The sequence below is a fragment of the Hemiscyllium ocellatum genome, chromosome 15 (assembly GCF_020745735.1).
Source record: "Hemiscyllium ocellatum isolate sHemOce1 chromosome 15, sHemOce1.pat.X.cur, whole genome shotgun sequence".
Classification (NCBI taxonomy): domain Eukaryota; kingdom Metazoa; phylum Chordata; class Chondrichthyes; order Orectolobiformes; family Hemiscylliidae; genus Hemiscyllium; species Hemiscyllium ocellatum.
In genome coordinates this window covers 61,752,704-61,771,633 of record NC_083415.1, presented here as the reverse complement: position 1 = coordinate 61,771,633, position 18,930 = coordinate 61,752,704, and the positions used below count along the sequence as shown (strand labels likewise).

General features: G+C 38.8%; 1 protein-coding gene across 4 annotated transcripts in view; it reads right to left on the bottom strand.

Annotated features, from left to right (window-relative positions):
• The window catches only part of unm_sa1614 (un-named sa1614), a 273,238-nt gene that overhangs the window by 87,622 nt on the left and 166,686 nt on the right, over positions 1 to 18,930 (bottom strand). For all 4 annotated transcript variants that reach the window (XM_060836540.1, XM_060836537.1, XM_060836539.1 and 1 more), the window contains 2 exons: positions 18,404 to 18,479; positions 13,081 to 13,167 (listed from right to left, as the gene is read on the bottom strand). In XM_060836540.1, the coding sequence (XP_060692523.1) occupies positions 13,081 to 13,167; positions 18,404 to 18,479 (163 nt within the window). The remainder of the gene's footprint in view (positions 1 to 13,080; positions 13,168 to 18,403; positions 18,480 to 18,930) is intronic.

The window sequence follows — 18,930 nt, the reverse complement described above, 5'->3', positions numbered from 1 at the left end:
GAATGACCAAAAAATTATTATAGATGGAAAATTTGGTGTATGAGAGAAAGCTAGCCAGAAATATAAAATCAGGTAAATACTTTTTATAACCATATAAAAAAAAGGTATAAAGTTAGTGTTCACCCAATAGAAAAGGAGACTGGAGAATCAATACTGGAAAATAAGAAAATGACAGATGAATTGAACAGGTATTTTGCATTTGTCCTCACTATAGAATATACAAGTAACTATGAATAGCTGCAATAACTCAGGAAATGGACAGAAGGAAGGAACTCGGGAAAAATCCAATCACTCAAGAATTGGTAGTAAGTTAAGTGTTGGAGTTGCAGGCCGACAAGTGCTTGGTCCTGATGGACTTCATCTTTAGGATCTTAAAATAAGTGACTAGTGAGATTGTTAGCGCATTGGCTTTAATTTTCCAAAACTCCCTTGATTTGAGACTGGTCCCATTAGTTTGGAAGTATGCATTACAATACCTTTATTCAGAAAGGGAACAGGGTGGGTAAGCTTAGTTGGCTGGATGGGTAGTTAACAATGGCAACACTGTGGGGTCAATTCCTATACTGACTGAGTGAAAAAGTATGGTGCTGGAAAGCACAGCAGGTCAGGCAGCATACGAGGAGCAGTACAGTCGACGTTTCAAGCATAACCTCTTCATCATGTTGTGGGGAGAGGGGGAAACTGGCAAGAGGGCTGAGAGATAAGTGGATTTATGTTGAAAATGTCAACTCTTCCTCATAATTTTGTAAACCTCTATAAGGTCACCCCTCAGCTTCCAACGCTCCAGGGAAAACAGCCACAGCCTGTCAGCCTCTCCCTATAGCTCAAATGTTCCAACCTTAGCAACAGCCTTGTAAATCTTTTCTGAACCTTTTCAAGTTTCACAACATCTTTCCGGTAGGAAGAAGACCAGAATTGCACGCAATGTTCCAACAGTGGCCTAACCAATGTCCTGTAGAGTCGCAACATGATCTGCCAACTCCTGTACTCAATACTCTGACCAATAAAAGAAAGCATACCAAATGCCTTCTTCACTATCCTATCTACGTGCGACTCTACTTTCAAGGAGCTATGAACCTGCACTCCAAGGTCTCTTTGTTCAGCAACACTCCCTAGGACCTTACCATTAAAAGTGCATAAGTCCTGCTAAGATTTGCTTTCCCAAAATGCAGCACCTCGTATTTATCTGAATTAAACTCCATCTGCCACTTCTCAGACCATTGGCCTATCTCATCCAAATCAGGTTGTAATCTGAGGTAACCCTCTTTGCTGTCCACTACACCTCCAATTTTGGTGTCATCTGCAAACTTACTAACTGTACTTCTTATGCTCGCATCCTCTTATGTAAATGACAAAAGGTAGAGGAATCAGCACCGATCCTTGTGGCACTCCACTGGTCACAGGGCTCCAATCTGAAAAACAACCCTCCGCCACCACCCTCTGTCTTCTACCTTTGAGCCAGTTCTGTATCCAAATGGCTAGTTCTCCCTGTATTCTATGAGATCTCACCTTGCGAATCAGTCTCCCATGGGGAATCTTGTCAAACGCCTTACTGAAGTCCATATAGATCACATCTACTGCTCTGCCCTCATCAATCCTCTTTGTTACTTCTTCGAAAAACTCAATCAAGTTTGTGAGACATGATTTCCCATGCACAAAGCCATGTTGACTATCCTTAATCAGTCCTCGCCTTTCCAAATACATGTACATCCTGTCACTCAGGATTCCCTCCAACAACTTGCCCACCCGAGGTCACGCTCACCGGTCTACAGTTCCCTGGCTTGTCGTTACCGCCCTTCTTAAACAGTGGCACCGCGTTAGCCAACCTCCAGTCTTCGGGTACCTCACCTGTGACCATCGATGATACAAATATCTCAGCAAAAGGCCCAGCAATCACTTCTCTAGTTTCCCACAGAGTTCTCGGGTACACCTGATTAGGTGCTGGGGATTTATCCACCTTTCAAGACATCCAGCACTTCCTCCTGTAATCTGTACATTTTGCAAGATGTCGCCATCTATTTCCCTACAGTCTACATCTTCCATATCCTTTTCCACAGTAAATACTGAGGCAAAATATTCATTTAGTATCTCCCCCATTTTCTGTGGCTCCACACAAAGGCTGCCTTGCTGATCTTTGAGGGGCCCTATTCTCTCCCTAGTTACCCTTTTGTCTTTAATATATTTGTAAAAACCCTTTGGATTCTCCTTAATTCTATTTGCCAAAGCTATCTCACATCCCCTTTTGGCCCTCCTGATTTCCCTCTTAAGTATACTCTTACTTCCTTTATACTCTTCTAAGGATTCACTTGATCTGTCCTGTCTATACCTGACATATGCTTCCTTCTTTTTCTTAACCAAACCCTCAATTTCTTTAGTCATCCAGCATTCCCTATACCTCCCAGCCTTCCCTGTCACCCTGAAGAAATATACTTTCTCTGGATTCTTGTTATCTAATTTCTGAAGGCTTCCCATTTTCCAGCCGTCCCTTTACCTGCGAATCATTACAATGTAAACTACTCTAAGACAGTTCAGAGACAGTTTATACAACATCAGAATGGGTGGTTTGTTTTGAGAAAAGATCAGACAGACTTGGTTTAACCAGTCAGAGTTGATAAGTGAAATAGGTGACTTGATTGAAAAAGTAAGATCCTGACCAGCAGATGTGAAGAAGATGTTTCCTCTTCTGGGAGGATCTAGAACTAGAGGTTACTGTTTAAAAATCAGGGGTCACTATTTTAAAACAGAGATGAGACAAATCTTTTTCTCTCTCAGAGATGTGTTTTTGGAACTCTTCCGGAAAAAGTGATAGAAGCAGAGTCCTTGAATATTTTTATGGCAGAGGTAGATACATTCTTGGTAAGCAAGAGTGAGAATTTAGATTTAAGATTAAAATAAGATCAATCATAATCTTACTGAAAGGAGGAGCAGGGTTGAGAGGCTGAATGACCTACACTTGCTCCTAATTCATATGGTCATGAGTATGACAAAGCCACAAAACATGACGGCTCAGTGGCATACAGCCAGGATGGAATGACTCTGGAAGTCTTCAATGTTGACTCCAAGCCTGATGATGTCTCATAGGAACAGGTCAAACTTGGGCCAGAGAACCTCTTGCTGATTACCATTTATTACCTTAATTCAGTTGATGAATCAGTACTTCTCCACATTAACTGTCATTTTGAAGAACTGTAGGAAGCAAGGACACAAATATACTTAGTTTAGGGAACTTCAACATCCATTGGAAGTGGCTCAGCAGCATTGGAACTGACCAAGACCTGAATGGTGTAACTGCTACAATGGGCCAGCAGCAGATGGTGAGAGAATTTACAAGGAAAACCCTGTGATTTTTGAGAAGATCTGTAGCTCAGGTTGAGGTTTAGATTGTAAGCTTGCTCGCTGAGCTGGCAGGTTTGTTGTCAGATGTTTCATCACCATGCTAGGTAACATCATCAGTGAGCGTCTGGTGAAGCGCTGGTGTTTTGTCCAGCTTTCCATTTATGAGTCTTGGTCTCTTAAGGTGGCTGATTTCATTTCTGGTTCTTTTTCTCAGAGGTTGGTAAATGGGGTCCAAATTGAAGTGTTTCTTGATGGAGTTCTGGCTTGAATGCCAGACCTCAAGGGATTCCCGTGCATGTCTCTGTTTAGCCTATTCTAGGATGGATGTGTTGTCTCAGCCGAAGTGGAGTCCTTCTACAGCTGTATGTAAGGATACTAGTCTTTTGGTGGATAGTTGGTGTTTGTGTATCCTGGTGGCTAGTTTTCTGTCTGTCTGTCCAATATAGTGTTTATTACAGTCCTTACAGGTTAGTTTGTAAATTACATTCGTTTTGCTGGTTGTTGGTATAGGGTCGTTTAGGTTTATCAGTAGCTGTTTCAGTATGTTAAGGTATTCAAAAAAATACCTAGACAGTGTATTCAAGAAGAACAGGTACCTGATAAACACAGTCTGTCAATTCTTAAACAACAGACCCAAACAAGTAAACCACAACCCGCCCAGAAACTCTAGCCACATTACCATGTATCAAAGACATCTTGGAGATGACTACCGCACTACTCTGACCCCTTGGCATCATGATAGCCCAGAAACCTACCAACACCTAGAAATTTTCTCAAAAATCATCAATACCTATGGACACAATATGCTAAAACTAGCCCAAGATGGGAACCAACACCATCCTTCTGAGCTCCACTTGCGCACAACTGTATTTCCTCATGAAATAGGTATTACCAAAATGTCTCAAGTGCAAACCACTGCTCAACACAAGGCAGAGGAATATCAGAAAAGACAGCCGCAGAATGCTGAGAGAAATTATTAACAATGCCCACAACTGACTTTACAAATACAATCAGGAAATTTTGTGCCAAAAAACTTTATACACCAATGCTACAGACTTTGAATGGACAAGCACCCTAGAACGAGCCACCAGCATCAAACAACAGCAGACCAAGAAAAATAAAAAAACATCCCTACAAGAGAAATTGGACAAGCTCACACAAAAGAACAACACAGACAATTCAGAAGCTTGGATTAAAAACCTATCGGACCACTCACTAACTGACACGGTAAAAGCCATCCTAGTAAGAGGGATGAACCACAATTACAGAGGCGTGACAAAAAAGACTTCTTAGCAGCATTAGAATCAACCTTGAAAGACACCAGACTCACAGAAGAAAACCAGCAGACCAAAGGACAGACAGTTGCACCAACACTAAGCATGAAGAAGGAAAGGAACACCTTCAACATACAGGAAAGGAATGCCCTAAGAGGACTAAAAAGACAGAAACATAATCCTATCTGCAGACAAAGGGCGCATGGCCGTCAACCTCAGCAGAACACAGTACACTGTAAAGATGAACTCACTGCTTGCGGATACTGACACTTGCTAACAGGTGGCGATAAACCCGACTCCATAGCTAGAAAACTGCATCACAGCTACGTTGCAGAAGCTTCATAAATCAGGCAAAATTAACAACACAGATCTCCAAAAAATGAAACCTAATGGATTCAACACACACTGTTTCTACAGATTACCTAAGGTACACAAACCAGAGGCCTCCCACAGACTCAGTCTCACTCCCTGGCACACCGACATACAGACGAGCAAAAGAACTCCAATGAAAACTGAAATCCTAGTAGACAACTCATGCCACTCCATTCATTCCACCCAAGAATTCCTGAACATCAAAAACATCAAATAATAATGTAATTTGATGTAATAGTCCTATTCAGATCAATTAACATCAGCCTGGCCAAAGAAACACTGATCACGCGACTAGATGAACGAAGGACACAACATCAGACAACACAACCTCATCAGCAAGAACAACATCCGCAAGCGAATAGACCTGTGCCCCATTTCACCTTCAATGACAAGACCTACAAACAAATCAATAGAACACCCGTGGGATCACCAATATCAGGCTTCTTAGCAGAAGCAGCAATGCAGAGACTTAAATAACAACCCTCCCCACGATCCAACCCAAACTTTGGGTCCACTATGTGGATGACATCTTTGTCATCACAAAATGGAACAAATTAATGGAAACCTACAACATCACCAACACCATCCTTACTGGCATAAATTTCACAAAAGAGGAGGAGAACAACAACAAACTCTCTTTCCTAGATGTCACAGTGGAACAAATAGTTAATGGAGAACTGCAGACCAGCATCTACAGGAAAGCCACATACATACAGACCAGACACTCAACTACAGAAGTAATCATCCTAACAGCCACAAAAGGAGTTGCATCAGGACATTACTTAAACAGGCCACAACACACTGCAACATCCAGGACCTGCCCTGCCATATTTCCCAAAACTTGACCTAATCTTGGGAAATAAGGCAAGGCAGGTGACTGAGGTGTCAGTGGGGGAGCACTGTGGGCCATTCTATTAGTTTTAAAATAGTGATGGAAAAGGATAGACCAGATCTAAAAGTTGAAGTTCTAAATTGGAGAAAAGCCAATTTTGACAGTATTAGGCAAGAACTTTCGAAAACTGATTGGAGGCAGATGTTTGCAGGTAAAGGGACGGCTGAAAAATGGGAAGCCTTCAGAAATGAGATAACGAGAATCCAGAAAAAGTACATTCCTGTCAGGGTGAAAAGAAAGGCTAGTAGGTATCGGGAATGCTGGATGACTAAAGAAATTGAGGGTCTGGTTAAGAAAAAGAAGGAAGCATATGTAAGGTACAGACAGGATATATCGCATGAATCCTTAGAAGAGTAGAAAGGAATTAGGAGTATACTTAAGAGAGCAATCAGGAGGGCAAAAATGGGATATGAGATAGCTTTGGAAAATAGAATTAAGAAGAATCTAAAGGGTTTTTACAAATGCATTAAGGATAAAAGGGTAACTAGGGAGATAATAGGACCCCTCAAAGATCAACTAGGTAGCCTTTTGTGTGGAGCCGCAGAAAATGGGGGAGATACTAAATTAATATTTTGCCTCAGTATTTACTATGGAAAAGGAAATGGAAGATATAGACTGTAGGGAAAGAGATAGTGACTTCTTGCAAAATGTCCAGATTACAGAGGAGGAAGTGCTGGATGTCTTGAAACGGGTGAAGGGAGGGCCACACTCAGATTATCCACAATCTTATTGAAGAACAAAGCATACTCAATGGGCCAAATGGCCAATTCTTGCTCTTATTACATTTGCAAGCACCTGTTCACTATACATTCTCTTTCATTAAATTTGTACTTCAATTGCACATTACTCAAAAATTTTTGGCATTATGTTTATTTCACATCTGTTTGTTTGTTTGCAAATTCATCTGAAAATAAGATAATGGTAAATAAAATTGATGTTCATGAGAAATGTGCCCTATATCTAAGCTTTCTAACACATGAGTAACAATGGATATAACAGATAAGAGATAACTAATTGAATTATAAAGTACTGAACAGCACAACAAATTAAAATTTAAATTAAGTTAGTAGCCAACTGGAAAATAAATTAAATAAAAACAATTAAATAAATTAGGGAATAAATACAGCAGGTTAAAAAATGGCAGTTTGTGGAGTCTAAAGAGAGTTCACTGATCAGAAGGGTGTATACAGGGAATAAAAAATTAGTAATCCTATAAAAGAACTTAGTGAACTTGTATGAAAAATAATTACAAGCTGGGAACAAAAGTAGCAACGAAGTATTCATGGTAGCAACACAATTTGGACGGCCATACTTTTAATCATATGGATATACAGGATTGAATTTGTCCAAGCCATTTTTTTTTGTACTATATACTTAAATGAGACATTTTATTTGTGTTTTCTTTAGCCTTTAAGAAGTTAACTTCTGAAGCCATTCAAACATGGTCATCCTTCTACGCTCAAAATATTTTTGTCACTCTTTCCTGTTATCCTTTACTTGGACTGTGCAATTTTAGTTGAATGACGATGACTGACCATTGCTCACATTATTCTAAACCTGGCCCAACCAATATACTTTTTAACCTGACTAAAGTGTATTTCTGCATTCTACTTATTCACTGAAACTTTAGTGTAGCTTTTTAAATTATAACACCACACGATGGTCGACAGAATGATTTGTCTGCCAATCTCTTTCCAAGTCACCTTGTCATAGAGTCCTACAGCACAAAGACAGACCCTTCAGCCCAAATTGGTCCATGCTTACCCCATTTCCTTTCCATGTATCTGTCCAAATGCCTTGTAAATGTTGTTAATCTACCCGCCTCAAACACTTCCGCTGGCAGCTCATTCTATTTACATACCACCCGCTGTGTAAAAACATTGTCCCTCAGGTTCCCTTTTATTCTTTCCACTCTAACCTTAAACTGATGCCCTCTAGTCCTTGATTCCCCAACCCTGGGAATAAAACTGAGTGCATTCACACTATCCATGCCTCTCATGATATATACTTCTATACGATTCCCCCCTCAGTCTCACTCTAAAGAAAAATGTCCTAGCTTGTCCTGCATCTCCCTATAACTCAGTCCCTTGAGTCCCGGCAACATCCCTGTAAATTTCTTCTGCACTCTTTCCAGTTTAATAACATCCTTCCTACAGCAAGGTGACCAAACTGAATACAATACTCTTAAGTGTGGCCTCACCAACGTCCTGTACAATTGCAACATAACTTCCCAACTTCTATACTTAATGCCCTGACTGATGGAGGCCAATGTGCCAAAAGTTTTCTTCACTGCTCTGTCTGCCTGTGTCTCCACTTTCAGAGAATCATGCACCTGAACTCCAAGGTCCCTCTGTTCCACTATACTCCCAAAGGTGCTATCAATCACCATGAAATTCCTGTCTTGATTTGACTTTCCAAAATGCAAGACCTCACACTTATCTATATTTAACTCCATGTGCCATTTCTTGGCCCACTTCTGCGGCTGATCAAGGTCCTGCTGCAATTTCTGAAAACCTTTCTCAATGTCCACAATGCCACCTATTTTAGTGTCACCTGCAAACTTACTAATCATGCCTTGTACATTCTCATCCAAATCATTGACAGCAACGGGACTAGTACCAACCCCTGAGGTACATCACTAGTCAGCAGCCTCTGCTTCCTACCATCAAGCCAATTGTGTATCCAATTTTCCAGCTCGCCCTGGATTCCATGCGATCTAACCTTCCAGAGCAGCCTACCATGTAGAACCTTATTAAAGGCCTTACTGAAGTCCATATAGACTACATTTACCAACCTGCCCTCTTTAAACTTCCTGGTCACTTCATCAAAGAACTCTAACAAATTTGTGAGGCATGATCTCCCATGCACAAAACCATGCTGACTACTTCTAATCAAACCCTGTCTTTCCAAATGCATGTATAACTTATCCCTCAGAATTTTTTCAAGTAACTTACCTACTACAGATTTTAAGCTGACTGATCTATAATTCCAAGTTTATCTTTGCAGCCGTCTTGAATAAGAGCTCCCTTCCAGTCTTCCAGGACCTTACAGCTGGCTAACAATGGTGCAAAAATATCAGGCAGGGCCTCTGCAATTTCTTCTCTAGCCTCTTGCAAGGTTCTTGGAAATATCTGGTCAAGATCAGATTTATCCACTTTTATACAAGCCAATACGTCCAACACTTCCTCTCCTGTGATATGTACCTTGTATTCATTCTATTATATTAAATATGTACTTCAGTTGCACATTATTCAACCTTCATTGGCATTACATTTATTTCCCATCTGTTTGCTTGTTTGCAAATTCACCTGCAAACTCTATTTGCATACTTAATTTAATGCACTGCCTTCATTAGTGTTATCTCTCACGAAGATAATCCTGTAGTAGAATTCAAATTTGATGTATGTATTAAAGCTAATACAATAAATTGTTTTTTCCCCAAAGAAAACTGACAGAAGTTGAAGACAGAATGTAATCCTTTCATTCAAATTATTTGTCTGAGCTTGTGCAATTAAGTCTGTGATGCATGAAACATTTGTGCCTTAAAGCACTTGACAGTATTACTGCAATGTAATGATTCTGTATAAATTGTATTAAAAGCAATCAATATATAATCTAAAACCAATAAAAATAGGCAGATTCAGGTCTCTGATTGCAATTTAAAATTTGACTGACATGAATAAGAAATATAACGTTTGGAAAGTTCGACAAAAAAATGAATTACATTAAAAGTGCTTTTCCTAAAATTTTCAAGATATCAAATAATAGCATTATAAAAGGTGTAGTATATAAATTATACTTTTTTGAATTCAAATTCAAAACAAAGGCAGGTTGATGTGAATCGGTTCTTTGAATGGTTGTTTCTGAAAAGGTCAGAAACATTGATCTCAAGAAAGCCTGTGTCTGCAGTAGAATGCCTATAGTATTAATAGTATTGGAAATGTTTTTCTGTCATTTTTTTTCACGTTTAGTTTGGAATTGTGAGTTGAAGCTGAGAGTTGAATTTTGGACTTTGAGCAGCAATTTGTTTTAAAGAAAGTTTAAAATAACAAACAAACTGATATTCGTAAATGGGAACTGACCTGGAAAGTTAATTGTAGGTTAATTAGGGAATAAGAGAAACCAGACTCCAAGGTTAAAGTTTAAACAAAAATTAACAATTTATTATTAATAGTGTAACTTTAGTAGGCTGGAATTAGAATAGTTAGGTGATTGTTTTTGACTGGCTTGGATGAGATGGGCCAAAGGGCCTTTTTCTGTATGACTTGATTATTAGTCTAAGAAATCAGAAGTTGCACAATATCAGGATATAGTCCAACAGGTTTATTTGAAATCACAAGTTTTTGGAGCATTGCTCCTTTTATCAGATGAAGTGTTGAAATATTGAAAAAGAAAGAAAGAGATTAAACTGGTTTGGACTGTGTTTTGGGCAGAAAAGTGTGGCTGTGAAAGTTGCTGAAAGGAATTTTAGTTGCTTTCTAGTTATTTTCCACTTATCTAATTATTGCAAGTTCTGAGAGAAGAACACCAGTTTTAAGATATATGTAAAGGTCTCCAGAGATATGTGGAGGCTGTTTGCATTGACAGGTGCCTTTGGAATTCAAGCAAGATATACAGTTCTAAATGTCTATGAACAACTCATTATCTAAGGATTGCATGAAGGTTTAGCAAATGTTTCAAAATTGCTTGAGTGATCTAGCCAGATAGAACTCTAATTTTTCTTTTACATTATCTCTTAACAGTGTCTATTAGTCTGTGTGAGAGAGTTGGGGTCTTGATCAAAGACTGGGTTTAAATCTCAGACATTAATAAACCAGTCTGGTAAGGTACAACTGGGCATTTTGAAGGTCACTGAATATTTTAATTTAAATGTACTACAATATTTAGTGTTAACAAGTCTGATTTGGTGTGACTTGCTATCCCTTTGACTTAACAATGGATAAAATGTCTCTACTGTGGGTTTATGATTTGATTTGATTTAGTGTATTATTGTCATGTGCACTGAGGTATAGTGAGAAGTGCTGGCGCATGTGCTTTACAGGCAGATCGTTCTATACAGCCACATTAGAGTAGCACAATAAAGTGCAGGATACCACGTTACAGGTGCCAAGAAGGTGCAGAGAAGGATCACATTAACATTAAAGAGGTCAATTCAAAAGTTTGGTAACAGTGGGGAAGGTGCTGTTCTTGAATTGGTGCATTCATGAATACAAACTTTTATATCTTCTGGCCGACTAAGTGGGAGGAGTCTGCTGGTTGCTTTCCCGAGGCAACGGGAAGTATAGATGAAGTTAATGGATGGGAGGTTGGCTTGTGTGATGAACTAGACTGCATTCACAACTCTCCGTAGTTTCATTTGGTCTTGGGAAGAGCAGTTGCAATAACATGCTGTGATGTATCCATATAAGATGCTTTCTATGGTGCATCTACAAACATTTGTAAGAGTTTTTATGAACATGCCGAATTTTCTTAGCCTCCTGAGGAAGTAAAGGCATTGCTGTCCTAGGCGTTGTCCGTAGTGTCAACATGAGTGGACCAGAATAGATCATGACAGAGTAAACATATTACGGCAATTAGTTTAATTTTGACTTCAGAACAGAAAGTTAAAAGATTTCCTTCAGAAATATGTGAGTTCAATTCAGAAGATAGAATTGTTTCTCCTAACATGAGAATCAAGTCAGTTCAGGGGAACTAGTCAGTTCAGCAGAAGTGGTTACTAGTCAGTGGAACTTCTAAGGATCGAGAGTTTAGACAGAAATCTTCAACATGTTGGAACTGAAAATATTTAGACATCAGAATTGTCAAAAATTCATACCAGTAGATCTAAGAAGGAATTGCTAAACACAAAAACAACAGTCTGAACGATCGAAGGGGAAGATGTTGAAAAGTGTCAATTAAAAAAATATTTTACAAGGTGAGGAAGGAGGGGTAGTTCTCTGGGACTGAGACACTGGCACAGATGGTGTTGGGAAATATGTTGAAAATTCATTTTGACATTTGTGTTAAGATCTTTCTGTCTTTTATACATAGTTTTGTATATTTCTTCTTTTACCTGATAAACTTACATTCTGATACAGAACATCTGCAGCCTCATGTGACTAACCATCACATTAACCAACTGCACAAATTAAACACATAACCTATCAAGCCAGGTTTATTCTGGGATCTGACTAATTAAATATTACCTTCAGCTGGGACCATAACAACAGATGTGCACCCTTTTTAAGGCAGCACTTAATCTCTCAACCAAAAAATAAATGCATGGTAAACCAATGATTCTCTGGGTAATAAAAAAGACAGAAAAGTTCTGTAAGTCATTTGCTACATAGGTTGAACACATTGCTGCAATACATATTATGCTATGATTGCATCCAGATGAAGGATCCTTTCTTAAAATGAAACTAACAAAGATTGGATTTCTCTAAATTATTTACAATGGTTAGAAAACTGTTACTTTCCAAGAGCAAAATGTGACAAGTTTTCTCCATATTAGGCTCAGCCACAGAATATAGCATCACAGGCTTGGATGTATAACAGCTTGCCTTCACACATCACACAGATGCACCTGGAAGAGATTGCTAGTATGCTTGTCTAATCTAGGCAGATAGCTCTGAACTGAATGCCTATTTTGAAGATGCCAAATACACTTTCCCATTTTACCACTAAACTTTAAGTGATAGAGAATTTATCATTAAATAATGAGGTTAAAGCATTTATCTATAAACTAGCTATTATTGCAATAAGAAACCTAGCATTGGCTATTTTAGCCCTAAATTTCATATCTGGGCAATGCATTTAAAGCTGTCCTAACTAAATGCTCTGCTTAAGCTTGTTATTTATTTTTGAGCATGAGTCTGTTGTTTCTTTACAGGACTCTGAGGTCATAAATTCACATTTCTCCATTGACATGGGGTATTTTTCATTTTTAATATTTACGGAAATAGAACTGCATTCAAATACAAATCATGAAGATACCGGAAGACTACAGCACATTGTGATAGTACATATAATACATATAAAAGTTTAATAGTGTGAATAAATTAGCTTCCCATGTGTAAATGAAGCATTCTTCCTCATGAAACCTTGAAAGTTGCAAAGTTAATTATGTTCTGAGCACTATGGTCAAATCACAGATTGAACTATGCATGATCTGCATCACACAAAATCCTACGTCCAGAATATTTAACAACCATAAAAGAGACTCACCTCCTTGTGGTCCAACTGTAATGTTGGTTTGAGTTGATCACGAAGGCTGCAGAGCTGCTTCTTTTCTTCATCCTGGTTCTGCTTGATCTGAAACAAAGCCAGACAAGAAATTTTAATTAAAAATGCTTCTCAGGAGTTGAGCCCACACATTTTGAAAGGAATTTCCTAGATGAGCTCTTTCGTAATGTCAAATTACTTAAACCTATTAACAAATAACCCCTAAATAAAAGCAAAATACTGAGGATGCAGAAAATTATGGAAAAACTCAGCAAGTCTGCCAGCACCAGGGGACAGAACCAGATATGACTCCTCTGTGAAACAGATGTACAAATAAAGGATGAAATTCAATGCAAGGAAGTGTTAGATAACTCATTTAGGTAAGATGATGAGGAAAAGCAATGAGTGCTAAATAATAGAATTTAAAAGCGATAAAGGATGAGACTTGGGGAATTTTTTGCACACTAAATCTTTGAAGATGGGCAAGTCAGAGTAACAAAGCATTTGAGATCCTGGGATTTATAAATTGAGGCATAGAATATAAGAAAGCTAAGATTAAATTTGATAGAGATGCTTAAATTTGTGCATGCTTAGATAGAGTAAATAAGGAGGAACTGTTTTCAATGGCAGAAGGATTGATAACCAGAAGGTAATGACTGAAGGTGACTTGCAAAAGGACTAGAATTTATTCAAAGGCAAACGTTTCAATGAAAATTATGCATGGGATTTGGAATGCATGGATTAATAGCATGTTGGTACTGATTCAATTGTTGACTTCAAAATGGAATTGAATAAATGCTAGTAAAAAAAATCTGTAGGGATTGGTGGAAAGAAGGGTAAACAGAAATAACCATGCTGCTCTGAATACGCTAGTAAAGTCTCAATGATCTTCTCTCTGTGCTCTGTGTTTCGGTGCTTCTATGTATTATTTGATTCTATTTTGTATTTTAAGGGTGACCAATACATGTTCCTTGGGATAAAAAAAATTATGAGTGAGACAAAGCATGACGCTGATGCTTGCCTCATAGCAATTTAATATTGGGATCAGTGTCATTTCTTTAGAGTAATATTTCAGGTCCTTTCTTAGAGTCACCAGAAAATTAAATGGACACCCCATAGCCTCTGATGCTCCAGGAAAAACAATCCCAGCCTCTTCAACCTCTCCCTATTGCTCAGATCCTTCAACCCAGGCAATATGCTTACAAATCTTTTCTGAACTCTTTCAAGATTCACAACAAGCTTTTGATAGGAGGGAGACCAGAATTGCATGCAATATTCCAAAAGTGGCCTTACCAATGTCCAGTACAGCCGCAAAATGATCTCCTAACTCCTATACTCAGTATTCTGACCAATAAAGGAAAGCATACCAAACACCTTCTTCACTATTCTATCTACCTGTGACTCCACTTTCAAGGAGCTATGAATCTGTACTCCAAGGTCTCTTTATTCAGCGACACGCCCTAGGACCTTAGCATTAAGTGTATAAGTCCTGCTAAAATTTGCTTTCCCACAGTGCAAAACCTTGCGTTTATCTAAATTAAATTCCACCTGCCACTCCTCAGACCATTGGTTCATCTGATCAAGATCCGTTGTAACTTGAGGTAACCTTCTTTCCTGTGCACTACACCTCCAATTTGGGTGTCATCTGCAAACTTACTAACTATACCTCCTATTTTCACATCCAAATCATTTATATAAATGACAAAAAGTAGTGGACCCAGTACCAATCCATGTGACATTCACTGGTCACAGATCTCCAGTCCAAAAAACAACCCTCCACCACCATCCTCTGTCTTCTACCTTTGAGCCAGTACTGTATCCAAATGGCTAGTTCTCCCTGTGTTCCATGAGATCTAACCTTGCTAACCAATCTCCCGTGGGGAAACTTGTCAAACGCTTTACTGAAGTCCATATAGATCACATCTACTGATCTTCCCTCATCAATCCTTTTTGATTGAGTTTTTTGAAGAAGTAACAAGTTTGTGATACATGATTTCCCACGGACAAAGCCATGTTGACTATCCCTAATCAATTGCTGCCTTTCCAAATACATATACATCCTGTCTCTCAGGATTCATTCCAACAACTTGCTAACCACGGACGTCAAGCTCACCAAGTTTATAGATCCCTGGCTTGTCCTTACTACCTTTCTTAAATAGTGGGACCACGTTAGCCAACCTCCAGTCTTCTGGCACCCGTGACTATCGATGATAGAAATATCTCAGCAAGGAGCCTAGCAATCATTTCTCTAGCTTCCCACAGAGTTCCAGGGTACACCTGATCAGGTCCTGGAGTTTTATCTACTTTTATGCATTTCAAGACATCCAGCACTTCCTCCTCTGTAATATGGACATCTTCCAAGATGTCACCACCTAATTCCTGAGTATGGGATCTCAGAAAGGAAGTAGAGGGGGAAAAGGGGTGAAGGTTAAAAGGGGAAAGAGGGCAGCGGGTATTACCTTCGGGATGGTAGAATGTTTGGTGCATCTATTTGGTCAGGAGTTTGCAAAGTAGATGTCCCCCATCTCACTTGACACTAGCCTGTACAGCTAATACTGCTTGGCCTCCTTCTATTAGTTAAGATACTAGTGATGGTTTTTTTGAGGCCATTAATTGGCCATTAGACAGTGCTGTGCCTTGAAAGCTCAAGGATGGGTGGGCCACCTGTCTACCCTCTGCAGTCCTATACAAGTTGAGACAGATAAGTAGCTGATGCTAAGGCCATTCACTGGATTTTATATACACTCCCCAACACCCCCACTTAGAAATGCCTTATTAAAGGAATGCAAACTTCACTGCAATAATTTATTGACTATTTGATAATGTTTGTTTTCATATACTCCTTCTTCGGTAGATCTAATTAATTTCCCTCCTCTGCTTTCTTCTCTGAGGTCCTGTGAATTTTTTTGAGAGCACAAACCACAATGTAAAAAATGTTTTCTCATGTCATCTCTGGTTCTTTTGCAAATCACTTCAACTCTGAATTGTTTGGTACCAGCTTCAAAAACATTTTCTTCTTTTATATTGTAACAAATACTATATTCCCTTTTTACTATCTTCTCTAAAGTTAATAATATAGTTCCTCCAGTTGCTTCACATAATGGAACTTCCATATGTTTGCTACAATTCTAATAAATCTTTTCTGCACATCCTTCTTGCAGTTTGTAGCCCAGAATTAAAAAGAATATTCCAATGGATGCCCAACCAATGTTTTAGAAATTTTCAGCCTAACATTCTTGCTTTTATACATGAATCCTTTTGTTTCCATGCTGTACATCTCTATGACTCTATGACTTTTAACTCATTATTCCACGTCCAAAGATTTACATACATATACAATAGGAATCTTATCACAACTTTTTGATTCCAAGATGAGAAACTTAGTTTGAAGAAGGTGGACTGTTCTCCTGAGAAGAAAGGCTTAGAAATAGGTTTTTAAAATCATGTATCAAAGACTGGACAAGAGTAGAAATTTTCATCTGTTAAAATTAGAAAGGATGAGGGGGCATATATTTCAAGTGATATGCAAATGAAGCAAAGGTGAAGTGGGGGGAAAAAAAACTTTTCACATAGCAAAGTGTTAGGGTATGGAATACACTGGCTCGAACAGCTGTGGAGGCATGTTCAATTGAGGCATTGGATGATTGCTTGGATAGAAATGGTGTGTAGGGATAAGAGGAAAAGGCAGGAGATTGGCACTAGGTAATCCAACTGGTACAGGTATGATGGGTCAAACGGTCTTCTTCTGCACTGTTATAATTCTGTCATTCTCCACTTTTTATGACACAATAATATTATCCTTATCGCTTGGTCCAGATTCAAGACCCACCTGCCAAGAAAGTGGGTCATAACATGTCCAAACAAGTTGGTTAAAACATATACAACAGGTATCTTGGCTCTTGCAATGTCTTTAATCTTGTCCTAATTATTTCATTTTTCTCTCCTTGTTTTTCCTATAAGAATAGGTAAAATCAATGACTGTAGATGCTGGAAACCAGAGTCTAGATTAGAGTGGTGCTGGAAAAGCACAGCAGTTCAGGCAGCATCCGAGGAGCAGAAAAATCAACGTTTCGGGCAAAAGCCCTTCATCAGGAATACAGGCAGAGAGCCTGAAGGGTGGAGAGATAAGTGAGAGGAGGGTGGGGGTGGGGAGAAAGTAGCAAAGAGTACAATAAGTGAGTGGGGGAGGGGATGAAGATGATAGGTTAGGGGGGAGGGGGGAGTGGATAGGCGGAAAAGAAGATAGGCAAGAGGAAAGAGGAGCAGTGTCCCAATGACTTGTCCTACCTGCCTATCTTCGTTTCCACCTATCCACTCCCCCCTCTCCCCAACTTATCATCTTCATCCCCTCCCCCACTCACTTATTGTACTCTTTGCTACTTTCTCCCCACCCCCACCCTCCTCTCACTTATCTCTCCACCCTTCAGGCTCTCTGCCTGTATTCCTGATGAAGGGCTTTTGCCCGAAACGTTGATTTTTCTGCTCCTCTTTCCTATAAGAATGTCTCACAATATTAAATTTTATCGGCCACCTGTTTACTCATTTCACTGGTCTATTTCCTCCTGAAAAATTTTACTATTCTCTAGATTGTTTATTAAACTTGAGAGTTTTTTACTTGAAAGTTTTGAAAGTGTGCCTAATTACCAAATTCAGATCATTAACTAATATCAATGGTTTACAATCCTAACCTATGGGGGAATGACACGATATAGTTGCGTCTAATCTAAAAAACAACTTTCACCTCTACTCTTTGTTTTCTGTCACCAATACTATATCCATTTTGCCAGTCTCTTTAATTCAGTGTCTTTTAATCTTTTTAACCAGTCTGCATGCCTTTTGAAAATCCATTTGCAAATCACCTGTAAAGAAAATGGACAGGTAAACATATCCCCTAAGATTCTACAATACTTTCTAAGAAAGGATAGATATTTCTCTGACCACTGTTGGCAGCATTCATTCCTCAATCATTAATATAGAACAAATTGCCTGGTCATTCATTTCACATGTGTTTGGGTGTCTTTGTATTACACATACTCACATACAACATTGACTAAATAACAAAGGAGGCTGTACATCAAAAAGAAATTACAGTCTATGAAGTACTGTGGGATATTATGAGGGTTAGAAACATGCTACACAAGTTGATTTTTCTTTCCTTACTATTCTTTAATGATATGAATTACACACAATGTACAGCACAGGCACAGGCTAACGACCCAACCATGCTATGCCAAAGTTTATGCTCCACTTTAGTCTCCTTTGTCAATCTTTCAAAATGTCTGATCATTTTTACCAACAATCCTGAGGTAAACAGTTTTATACTCACATTTTGTAAATCTGCAGTAAGCATTTCGACATAATGCTTTATCTTCTCAGTTGTTTTCAAGCCTTCCTGAAAGAAACTGCAATAGAGCAGCAAAACTCCATCATTATTATGCAATTTAAACCAATATCGTAAGTTTTTGTACCACTTCAACTTCCATAGGAAGAAATAAAAACATGAGAAATAGTGGGTGAAGTAGACCATAATAGAGATTATTGAGCCTGCTCTGCCACTTACTGAGTTCCTCAATCTTAACACTACTGCTCTACTCAATCCCCACATTCTCCGATAGGTTCCCAAAGTCCCTTGATATCAGTCTTGAATATACTCAACAATTCAACATTCAGAACCCTCTGAGCTACAAAACTGCAAACACTCAGTAACTCTGAATGCAGATATTTCTTCTCAACTCAGTCTAATATGAGCATTCTTTTACCTCAATTCTTGACCTTTCAAACATCTGTTAACATTTAGCCTGTCAAACCCACCTTGAATTTCTGTTTCTAAGAGATCACTCTCCTTCCTCTAAA